This window comes from Cololabis saira, chromosome 23 (genome assembly GCF_033807715.1).
Source record: "Cololabis saira isolate AMF1-May2022 chromosome 23, fColSai1.1, whole genome shotgun sequence".
NCBI lineage: Eukaryota > Metazoa > Chordata > Actinopteri > Beloniformes > Belonidae > Cololabis > Cololabis saira.
The window spans coordinates 19,338,014-19,350,453 of record NC_084609.1 but is presented as its reverse complement, the minus strand read 5'-3'; the positions used below and the strand labels follow the sequence as shown (position 1 = coordinate 19,350,453).

The 12,440-nt window shown below is 39.9% G+C and overlaps 1 protein-coding gene across 5 annotated transcripts in view; it reads left to right on the top strand.

Annotated features, from left to right (window-relative positions):
• grm8a (glutamate receptor, metabotropic 8a) overlaps positions 1 to 12,440 on the top strand; it is a 360,407-nt gene that overhangs the window by 141,995 nt on the left and 205,972 nt on the right. For all 5 annotated transcript variants that reach the window (XM_061714149.1, XM_061714148.1, XM_061714150.1 and 2 more), the window contains exon 3: positions 22 to 238. In XM_061714149.1, the coding sequence (XP_061570133.1) occupies positions 22 to 238 (217 nt within the window). The remainder of the gene's footprint in view (positions 1 to 21; positions 239 to 12,440) is intronic.

Here is a 12,440-nt window from a genome sequence, read left to right as displayed (position 1 = left end):
TTTTCTCATCGACTTTTCCAGATCCCCCAGATCAGCTATGCCTCCACAGCCCCTGAATTAAGCGACAACAGTCGCTATGACTTCTTCTCCCGAGTGGTGCCACCGGACTCTTACCAGGCTCAGGCCATGATGGACATCGTCACTGCGATGGAGTGGAACTACGTGTCCACACTTGCCTCAGAGGGCAACTACGGAGAGAGTGGTGTTGAGGCCTTCGTCCATATTTCCAGAGAAACTGGTAAGTCTTGCTTTTTCCTTTGGTAATGCCGGGTGGTGTTTTTTTATTTTTATTTGCATAGACTGTACAGGAAACTATAATCGACGTGTTGATGAAGTCTTCATCAACATCCAGTCTTCAAATATAAAGTGTGAAAAAAGAATGGAGCTTCACCAGCATAAAGAAACCACAGGGAGCCATATTTGCCATTTGTAATCCACTGTTAGGATATAATAACTATAATATAATGTTAGTAACACACTTCGGTGTATGTTAGATGTTCAGTGACTAAGGCGTGCAATTTTATGAGAACTAAAACAAGCATATAGCTGAAAAGCAGTTGTTTAAACCCCCAGGGACACTGCAGAGGAAGTTCAATCTTCGGGTAAATTGCAGCCTGCAGATTTCACACTGGCATGCAAGCGTGTGCAATCGACAAGTATGGGTTTGCCCTTCTTTTTAGCTCTCCAGTCTATGCGTGTCGTTTTCAATGATGCTACAGACTCTTGCACCACAGGAGGAACAATTTCATGTCATGAGAGTTGACAGAATTAACATCTTCAAACATCTGTTGTTGCTGTTGTGCTCTGGTGATTCAAGGTAACGAAAGGAAACAAAAAGCAAAATGAGAACAATGGTCTTCTAAAGTAGTATAAGCGATTCATACACTACCTGTTGTCCGCAGCAGCTTTATACTGTGTGAAAAGATCCTCTTTCTCAGCCCATTAAGTCCCAGCAGCCTTCTGAAAGCAGCAGGGCGCATAATTACTACGGCTTATAGACATGAATGGTACAGCCCCCTTTCTAATGTTCATCCTCCCAAAAGTAGTATTTCAAGTTTTATTTTTGAAATTACTTACAGTGCAAATGCTGTTTCACATTTCACATTTTACGACATGTCATCAGCTTTTCTTCATGTTTATTTCTGCCACCACTGCAAGAAGGATAGGAATCCAGATCCTCTGAGTGTGGCTGCAGATCTGAAGAGTCATGTTTTGCAGTTTTTTGTCACTCTTCACTATCCACACACTGATCACATTTCCTTTGTACATTTTTTGCTCTTGTTATGCTTCAGGATTCATGTTTCAGAGCTATGACACCAGTAAAATGACTAGCTGAGAGTGAAATGATCATGTTGCCAGTCAGTCATCCTTCCACACTAAAATAGGCATTCAAGGGGACATGCTTGGAAATCTTGGCTCATTTCATGCAATATGCAGGTATTGACCATAATATTTACCAGATGGGGATGTTCTGCTGTGATTTATGCTTCTAAAGGCATTTGTGCCGTCTCATTTGAAGGATCAATTTGCTTTCCGAATCTCCACGCCTGCAAGATATGTTTATAAAACTGGGAACACCCCCTCTACAGATTTCTGTTCCACCAGGCAGAGGGAAGTGGGTTTTTAGGAAGGGGAGGCCTTAAATAGCCTAGAGCTACCTTTTGCCTGTATCAGGTAGAGCTTCAGTTGGGAGGCTGTAACAGACGGTGTGAATTAAACCCAGATATTTTTGAACTGGGAATCAGTCATGGCTGTAGTAGAAATGAATGGCTTTAAATGATAGGCAACATGAAAAACAAGGGAAAACAATTTCCTTTCAAAGCTGTCACCATCATAGAAGAAGAGAAAATTGCTGGTCATTGAATACACTGGAGGCTAATAGCATGAGTCAGTCTCTACTGACCCTAATGTAAAAAAAGAAAAGTCCACCTTTGTAGCAGGTTTAAACACATTTACAGTCTGTTACAAAAATGGTTTTGGTCTCCATAGAGTTCACATTTATGACAACAGCATGGGGAGTGAATTTTATGTGCCTCATCTTCTTTTGGAGATAATATGGCTTGTTGCATGGATTTTAATGATGGACTAGTGGTCTCTGTGAGTGGATGAGGGTCCTGGGGTAGCGTTGTCAGAGCTTTGGGAGTCCTTGTCTCAGCTCTGGCAGCTCTTCTCAAATGTCGTTTCCGAAGTGGCATCTGAAACAAGGATGGATGGACAAATTTGACCAGAATATATGTAAAGTAACATTTATTAGCATCGTAGGTTAGCATGAGCTGAGCTACTATCGTCTCTTTGTGGTCATTATCTGGATTACTTTTTTTCAATCTCCTTTTTTTAATTAATTCATTTTCTCAAGTTGTTTTAAGTCACTAAAAAGTTTTGTCAAAATCCGGTTAGCCGGGAATGTCTGTTTTTCAACCGGAGTAAATGAGTGACAGAAGAAACAGAGAGGGAAATCCACAGTGGGAGATGGATCACTTGTCTGTTTTTGATTTGAGTCTTAAAAGCGCGGCCCCTGTAGCCTTTGGAGCGTCGACTTGCGCGAACACAGCCTCAAATCAGTTTGCGAAATCGCCCGAGTGATGTTGACAGATAAAAATGCTGTCAGTTTCTCCATTTATGCCTCAAATGTTTGTGGAAAAACGTGCATCACTTTGGATTTTGACAAATATTTACAGACTGACGGGGCTCAAGATGAGTAAAGAATCCATTGGAGACCAGTATGTACAGATCCTTCTCTTTTCATCTATTTTGATCACTCCATTTACCCCAGTCTTTCCCGCCATACCTCCTCCTCAGCAGTGTTTGTGTGCTGTTGTGGAAATGACGCGGTGTGTGTGGGTGTCTCTGCTGCGGTCTATCTGTCCATCTTTGTCTCAATGCGCTTCTGGAGCCAGCTCACCCGAGGCTGTAAGCCGTGACAGTCAGCACATAGATATTTTCTGTGGTGTCAGATCACTGTGTACAGGCTAAAGGCGTCTTTGGTATTGTGTGTGTTTGATTTCTGGAGGTCAGCAGAGTGTATTTTGTTCATCTCTATGTCTATGGTGGGGGAATGCATGCTGTGACAGCAGTCAGTCACTTGTTTACTCTGCAGCTCTGGAGATGGACCAAGAAGATGAAGGGAGCTGACAAAACATTGATGAAGAAGAGGACAGAGCAAGGGAGAGCAAAAAGTGGCAGACGAGGCAGATTTTATAGGGTGTGAGTGTATATATGTGTACTAAAGCTGGGAGCGTGAAAGACTGACGGCTAGAGACAAGACACTAGACGAAGACTTAAAAGTGAGAACGGTAACAGAATAATACAGAAGATCCTAATATAGATGCAGAGCACTCCCTCGCTTTGCAAAAATAACCCCATGCATACAGAAACTTCTGAATCTATATGTAAATATGTTCACAGATTGTAGTGAACGCCCACACATGGGAGTGCCACGGGAATTTCTAGGTGATTATTTTGCGATTACAGTGTGATAATTGCAAGGCAATCTGATTACAGGCACCAAACAGCCATAATAATTGCTGCGTAATTATTCACTGGTGTTTCTTGTCAGTGTGTGCGCGAGAGAGTGAGTCAACAATCGTGTACACAAATGTTAATCACCTAAAAGTTTCAGAATGGGTGCTTAAGTCTCCTTAGCATGAGTCAGAGGTCGGGGCTGTGTCGTCTTGGGTGCATGTTCTTGTAATTGGACTTGTTTAGCACCTTGTCATGCTTCTCTGTTTTTGTCTGGTGTCTTTTCTCGTTCAATGCATTAAGAAAGTTAAATATTTGCCGCTCCAATACAGTGTCTGAAACTGAATATGCCCCACTTACCTTCGCTGCTGCACAGCTGCGGTGGTCGTGAAACTCCCACGAGGGAGATAGTAGGAAATTCTGCACAAGTAATATTTCAGTCACAGCGCAGTCAGCAAAATCTTTGTTTTGGAAGAATTGCTTCAGGGAAATCTGGAAATAGCTTTGTATTTTAGGTTACAGTAATGAATGAAGGAACACCCTGGATGCTGTTGTTGAACACATCAACTTCCACACAGCTGCTGCGTTACAAGATCATGTCTTTACATTGAGGCTGACTATAGGCATTGGACATAAATCTTCTTGTCACTGTAAAATTCCCTAAGGCTGGGTGTAAGTTTATCCTATAAGTCCCGTTACGACAGCAAGTGTTGGTCAATGGTTGTGCTTCAGTGATCTGGAATGGGGAATGAGGCAAGGCTGTTGCTTGTCCTTTTTTTTTTTTTCTTTTACTTGGGTTGGCAACGGAACCACTACTAGAAACAATGAGATGCCAAAATGATGGATACTGTGTTAGTGTTGGGTGTTTCATAAGTTGTCGTTTAATGCAGAGGGCACAGGTCCATACTGCGAGATAACAGTGTGTCAAAACTAAGAATAGTGGGACCCTTCTCACTGTTTACAGCAGTTCTTACCACTGGTTTAAAGTGTTGGCCAGAGTGTCTGAGCTTAATCTTGAAGGGGGATTACAACTTTTCCCGATAAGCTTTGAGCCTTTTTTTTCGACCGCCTCTTAACGTGGGAGACCTTGTAGTTCTCCCTTAAACTCCCCGAATTTTTGTAAAGTACCAAACCTACTAGATACTTTTTCTTTCTCCAGTATTTTATAATCTTTCCATGTGTTTTTAACCTTTTTGTTTCATTTTTCATTAGCTTTTTTCTTCAGTTATGTGGAAAACAACCCTCTTGTAGGACATTGTCATGAAATGTATAAATACTAAGAAGAATGAAAAGATCAATAAAAAAGGAAAATCCTTGTGTATAATTTAAAAAGACTTAATTACAGATGAACTAGTAAGTTTTCTTTGCTGTTTATAGTTTTTTGCCCTTTAACACTGATCCATTTTAAGTTTTCTTTCTAAATTATTAAGAAACCTCACTTCAGGCAGGTCGAATTTGGCTTCCATCTCACTACACTGACAAATCTCAACACCTGCCCACGTCAGCTGTTGAGCTTCTGCACATTAAGTTGATAAATCTCACATAAAAGGCAATATTTCAGCTGCTTTACCCTCTTGTCTTTACAGCCTCCTCTACAAGTAGCCTTTCAGCCCACCTCTAACCCACCACTAACCCACGTCCAGACCTAATCATTTATATACCTGTCATTATCAGTGCTGTTCTTCTTCACATGAAAGGAATGGAGCCCAACCACCACATTTGATTAATATAAATGGCTAAAATAATTGCATGATTATGATCTTTTTGACCCATCTAGTTATTACTGAAATGTAATTGACAATATATATACAAAAGTGGAGGTTTTCTTAAAGGAAGAAAGGCCTATTCATAATAAAATACAGATAATGAACAATTACTGAAATATCAAAATAAAGCTTCAAGCTACTATAAAAATCATTGTTAAATAAAATCCATTTGAAGATGAATGCTTATTGTTCATGAATAACAGATTTCCTTTCTGTTTCACTGTGAATGAGCTCTGCATGCTTTTTTCAAAGACCAGTGTTATTCATCCAACTTGAAGGATTCATTTATAGTTGAATTTTTAGTTCATTGTCAACCTTGCATGGTTAGAGAGACCATTTTAGTTGGAACCTAGCATGAAATGAAACCTTTAAGGCGCTGAAATCTAATTCCATGACTGACATGTTGCTGTGTGAAGGTGTCATTATTCTATTAATGTAGCTGTCAAGCTAACGTTTTTTTATTTCTATTTTCTATCTGCTGCATAAGAGGTGAACATAACCACCATGATGTAAACTGCTTATTTTCCTGTCTCTCCTCAAGTTCATAGCAATATCCTTTGTTTTGGATTTGTTCTAGACAATGTTTCTATTTGAACAACCACAGCACCAGTTGTTGCACCTCATAATTGCAGTTGGTCTTGTCATTGTTTTTAGTCTCACTACGGGGTACTGTATCATCTGCAAACTGCACTATGGTATTAGGGGAGTGGATGGGTCCACAGGCAAGAGTGTAGTCGGTAAATCTGACTGGGCTCAGGACACAACCCTGTGGTGCTCCAGTGTTCAGGTTCAGAGTAGATAATGTGTGGTTTCTCACCCTGATTTGTGGTCTGTTGGTCAAAAAGTCCAAAATCCATAAGCAGAGTTAGTCCCAGGTTGTTGAGCTTGTTGACCAGGTTGTAGGAGAGTATTCAATTAAAGTCTTTATTTCGAACATGATGGCAAAAATAAAGTAACTGACATGCTTAAACGTACTCCAAACAGGAAAAAAAAAAGATATGAACTCTTACCCTTGAACTCAAACCACAGAAATAACAACAATATCTGAAAACATAGTATTACGATATCAAAACGCTTGACGCTCTTACCGCTGGTCCTCAGGGCCCACTGTCCTGCATGTTTTAGATGTTTTCCTGCATCAACACACCTGTTTCAAATTAATGGCCATCACCAGCTTGTCATCAAGGTCTGCTTAACTCTGTTAATGATACAGTCACTTGTACCACAGTGTGCTGAAGCAGGGTAGCATCTAACATGCAGGACGGTGGGACCCGAGGACCAGGGTTAAGAAACCCTGCTTTGGAGCAATTGTGTTAAAGAAACTGGACGGTAATACTTAGACCACACTTGAATCCTAACTGGTCAGAAATGGATAGATTTGAGCTAAGAACTAAGTTCATATTAAAAAAGAGAATATTAATGAACTTGAGAAACTGACAGTTTTTCATCCGAACCAGGACCCAATACTAAGCAGCCATCACTATTGTGCTTCATTTGTTTTGGTAACTACACCCTCTATGAAATAAATTAACAAAAACTGTCACACCTGGAGTGCAGCAGTACTGGCTGTGGACGCTTAGACTTGGACATAAAAAGATGAGAAGCAATTGTTATGTGGAATTTATTTACATGGCAATATTCTATCATGTAGCAGATACCACAAGATCTCGTGCTACAAAAGCAACTGAAAAATGAATTCCCATGATGCCTTCCACTGGTCTGTGAGTTGTTTACATTAAGTTCATAAACACTGGGACTTTTGGATACAGATGTAACCATATTTGGACCATTTTAAAACCTGACTGGTTAAAAATGGATATTTGTAAAATTAAACCAATGTCTCCATAATATCAAAGGTAAAAATTGATTAACTTTGTATTTTATGCAAAAAGCTTAGGAAGTTTCAGATGGGATGAGGAGTGACTGGATCCAATTTATTATTATCCAATTTATTTTATTTCAACTTCAAAAAAAGATGATGTGACGAAAACATTTGACATGCATGGCAATATTTCAACATATACTGTAGCGGATGTTACAGGATCTCCTTCTGAACTAAAGCAGCTGATAAGGGAAAAGTCACATTTTCACTTAAGCATTATTTGGTCGGTGCAGGAGCGAGATGCCTCTTGACGGTGATTTTGGCTATTTTTAATTTAGCCTGTCCCTAGAAGTGATGTTGGATCGCTAATGGTGTATTTTTACTGATTTAGATTCACTGCAAATGTCCAATCATTATGAGCATAACGATGTAAAATATTTTTCTCATCCATGCCCACATCTCAATATATTAACCATGTTTTTTACAGCAGATGCAGCCTGTGTATTTTTACCCGCAGCTATGGCTTTCCATTCATGCAGAATAGTAACAGATACAGCTCAATGAACATGTCCCAAACATGTTAATTCATCCTTAATCACCATCCCTGAACTGTGTACAAAAAAATGCTTTTTAATCCGTACACAATAAATCAATGTAGCTTAATGATGAAGGTTAGTGAGCAAATAATGCAAAGGTCAGTTTTAGAGTGTTTACCAATGTTAACATGTAGGTCACATCTTGCACGACAGAAAATAGTGATACCCTAAATAAAGTGATGTATAAATAAAAGTCCTAGAAAGAGGCCACAAAAAGTCAATAGTAGGCCAGTGTCCCAACCAGGCAGTGATTCATTTTATTTTACAGGTGATAGAAGCTTTATGAAAAAGGTCCTCTGCCACCAAGTATTCCAGCAAGAGAGTAGCTCCTGTTTTCACTACGCGGCTTTACTATTGACCCTCACTGTGATGAGGGCAGCATATGGCTCTGACACTACGCCTCCCATATCAAACTGTGCTTGCAACTGAATTTCTGTGCTATAAAGCAAGAAGTTGCGATGCACTTACAAAATATATCTTTTTAATCAAGGCACAGCTCTTTCTTCTCGCCTTCACGATGGAATCCAAGTGGGATTAAAGCTACCAACACTACATTCACTCAGCAGACACACTGAAAACAGATGTGGTTGTGCATGGGATGGGGGGTGTCGGCGCTGAGTAAAGATCGGTGCTCTTGAAATGACCTAATATTAAGGCCAGTCCTATTGATGGGTCATCTGTAGTGGATGCAAAGTAACTGCCAAAATGGTAAAGCTAGATTTCTTTGTTCATGGTTAAATAGGCATATTGTAATGGTTTAACTCATCATCATGTAAAAAGCAGATATTCTTTGCTGTACTATGGTGGATATATATCGTGCAGATGTCATTTTTGGGACACATATTTGACCCGTTGTGTTCCCAGTCCAGATCCTCACAATCAGCTTTTCATGAAGGTTTGCAGGAGCCTGGTAATGATCGGTTCTCTGAATCAGTTGTGTTGGAGCAAAGTAGCATCTAAAGCCACTTTTGCACTAGTATCGGATCAGCCCGGCTCTGCTCGGCGCGGCACGGCACGGCTCCACACGTGTGTTTTTCCACAGCCAGGGGAGAAGTGGGCAGGGTGGGGTGAAGCTGCTGTGACGTACTCGATTGCGCAACACCTTTGTTCATGTCGGCGCAGATGAGAAATCAGCTGGAGCCGGGAGCGGCTGAGAGTAAAACAGCCCGTCTACATCGCTTTTTTAATTTTTTCTCGACAGCCACCAGGTTTATGAACATCTGCACCTCAGAGTTGGATCACCAAACAGACGTTTTGCGCTTTATAATAAAATCGCCGCGAGCCGCGAGTCCCCTCGCTCTGACTCCCGCTTCCTGATTCAAACGTCTGACGCCCCCGCCCCCGACCAATCAGAGGCGCGGAGGGTGGTGACGTCCCCGCCCCCCGACCAATCGGTGGCGAAGAGGTGGTGACGTCAGAAATAGTCCCTGCTCAGCCTGCAAAGAACCTGGCTGAAATGGTTACAGATAAAAGTATCGACTTGGAGCGGCTCTACTCGTCTCGGCCCTAGTGCGAAAGCGCAAAATGGGTAGAACCGAGCTGAGGTGGTACTAATGCAAAAGCGCCATAAGATAAGCAGGGCAGTGGCCGAGGACCTAGATTGGGGAAAAACGAGGGTTAATTGTTGAGCCCATTGGAACCATGTTATAAATTACTTATTATTATATTATATTATAAGGACTTCTATTATAATGTATGAGGCACACAACAACCTACTTCCTTACTGCATTCAGGAAATGTTTTCACCCAGAGAAAGTCGGTATGAACTCAGGGGCACTTGTATGTTTAAAAAAATAAAGGTAAGGACAAACTTTAGAAGTAGATGTTTTTCTGTTAAAGGGGTAAACTTGTGGAATAGTCTAATAGCTAAAAATGTGTAGTTCTCTCTGAAAATTCAAAAAAATGTTTAAACTTAGAGCAATTGATAAATATAAACTATGACCAAGAGCAGCTTCTCCTGTAAATCCTATATCACATGCTTTTGTTGTAATTGATCTGTGTAATACTTTTTATTTTGATTTGTTGTGATGTGATGTAAAAAAGGGTAGGCATCATATAAGCTACGGCTTCAGTTTACACCTTTTTTGGTTCATTTATTTATATATCCAGCTTTACTGTGGTGCATGTTTTGATTTACTAATGGACCAAATAAAACTAAACTAAACCATGTGCAAGTTTATTGTCTCGAGTTCCATTTCTAGCCCACATGTCCACATTGTGTTGCGATTAGCCATACATCACACCTTGAAGAACTCTATTCTTCCTTTTTTATTGCAGTGAGTTAATAGTAGGATCCCTCCGTGTTACATTTAATGTTTGTTAAAATGGCTTAACTCCATTGATGTGGATAGCTTTGTAGCCAAACTTCATAATCGATAGTGGCCAGGTGAAATAGACATAGAACCACCAACCCCAAACAGAAAGTACAATCATTTTATACAGTGCGCTGATGAGCCTTCCAAAAGCACAGCTGGGTAATTACCTGTACAACCACAGGTCAAATTTTAGTTTTGATGACTGGCTCTGGAATCCTGTGGAGGAAAGTATGGTTGTATTAAATGCATTGCCTGGCTGAGACCTCTGTCTGACAGTTGCCTCTCCACAGAGGCTTAGAAGGCAGCACTGAAGATGGGAAGGAAATGAGCAAAAGTAAGAAAATAATTAAGCGTTTATCTTGAGATTCATTTAATTAGTTTTCTGGCTCTTCACTAATCTTCTGGCTTTTTGTTTAGCTTTGCCTCTTTAGTTCAGATTCAGGCCTCTCTTGGCCTCCACTGTGGGGGAGGTTTGTGTCATTATCCAAGTCTTGCTTCAGGCTTATGTTGTTTTATTCACGGGTGGGGAATCCCATATTAATTTAAATGCACTTTGATGCCTAATATACATACCATTTATCTATTTATAAGCTATATATGGTGGTGTAAGATCACTTTTGGAAAATTATTTAAAATATGTTAACAATATTCATGAGGCTACTCATGCTAAGTGGTAACTTTGCTACACATTACAGCACCTTTTTCCCAATATAATTACAAAAGTGAATGTAATCACATTAAATTATGGCATGAATTATAAATAAAACAGACATTTTACACGCGTGAATCGTATGAACACTCTCTAACAAATACACACAAAACACACACACACCAACTGACTCAGCTGACAACGCATGTCTCTTGGGTTGAATTAGCTCTTTCTTTTCTTGTCCTTGATTACGCTCCCCTCCCAACTTTAGACTTGTACAATTCATCAACACACTCACAGGCGCACACAGGGAGCACAGACATCAGCCCATCCATTTGTAACTAATTACACCCGCCGTGGTTTTGATCTCAAGGTGAGGCCGTCTTTGTTGTCTGAAGGGTCTCAAACTCTCAGCTGTTGGCAGACTTGTCTGTAAACTGTTGGCTTGTGATGTGCTCATTACATTTATGTAACCGTATGAAGATTTGTCCAAAGTGGAACTGTACAACGCTTCCCTCTGTAAGTAATGTGGTATTTGTGTTCCTTACACTTTTTGAGTGAGTAATTTCTTTCGAAAAATAAGTAATCTCTAAGAGAGCATATGTGTCTTTCTAAGTCCCAGCTTTCTATTATAATCTGACTGATGTTGGCCTTATGGTGCCAGTCTCCCAGCTGGGCGGGAATTGACATTATCTATTAGAAGTTAACAGCCCTCTCCGGATGGCATTAGTATTGCCAGAGGTCATCAAGGTAATTATTACCCGAGCAGCTCTGTGAATTTCATCCCATCCAACTGAAAAAGCCATTTTAGCAATCTCCCCACAGCCTCTGCAATAAAACATCCAATAGAAAATACCTGCTGATTCCCATTAAACCCCGGGGTTGCCAGCTATGCTTTTCTTTGACCTGTAAACCTACTTCTGTCTTTTCAGGCTTGTCTCTGTGATTGCTTGGCGATTGAAAACAATAATTATAAAGCAGTTTGTTGTGTGTTGCAAAGCAGCTCTCAAGACCCCGTAGATCGGGACGTGAATCTGTCTTTTTCTGCATGACAGAATTAGAAACGGTGCTGGGTAGATAGAGAGAGAAATGGAGTCCGTGTGAAAGTACATGCACTGTTTTGAAGTAATGAATTAGAAAAAGTAACATTTTTACAGAAATATATTGTGTTTTGCTGTAATACAGTATAATAAATGACTACCAACATTTTTGTAATATTATACCAGCTATCACAGTAACACCAGTTATTGTGCATTTTTAAACTGAAATTAAGTGTTGGGGCATTTTAAGAATGTACCAGAAAAAATAAATCCTATGGGTAAAATTAGTTTATTTTGTTTTGCTGTAATTCCATAGTTGAGATGTTGGATAGGTCAAACAAGATAAACATTTTATCCCAATGAGCCCTTAAAGCCTTGTTTCCTCTTTCCCATGGTCAGTCTTTACAAAATACGGAACATGCCACCTGGTGTTCAATGAGAAGAAGTACAGTTCTTTACGGCTACAGTTGATTGAAACAATGAGGTTTCCATGGGAGAGAAACAATTCTCATAAGGTCCTCAATTTATAGCCTAAATTATATAACTGTATAATAGGGCTGCATGATATGAAGAAGACATGTAATAAAATATTGTGAAAATAAGTGAAAATTTGCACTGACAATGTGGATTGAGAGATATAAATCCAGTACATCAGGCAGCAGGGTTCCAACCGAATGATCAACTATATTATTTACATTTACACTGAATGTATGTCACTTGGAAAATAATAGACTACCATTTGTTGTGATATTATTTTGTTTTTGTGATATTGATAATCCGCATGTTGATATTA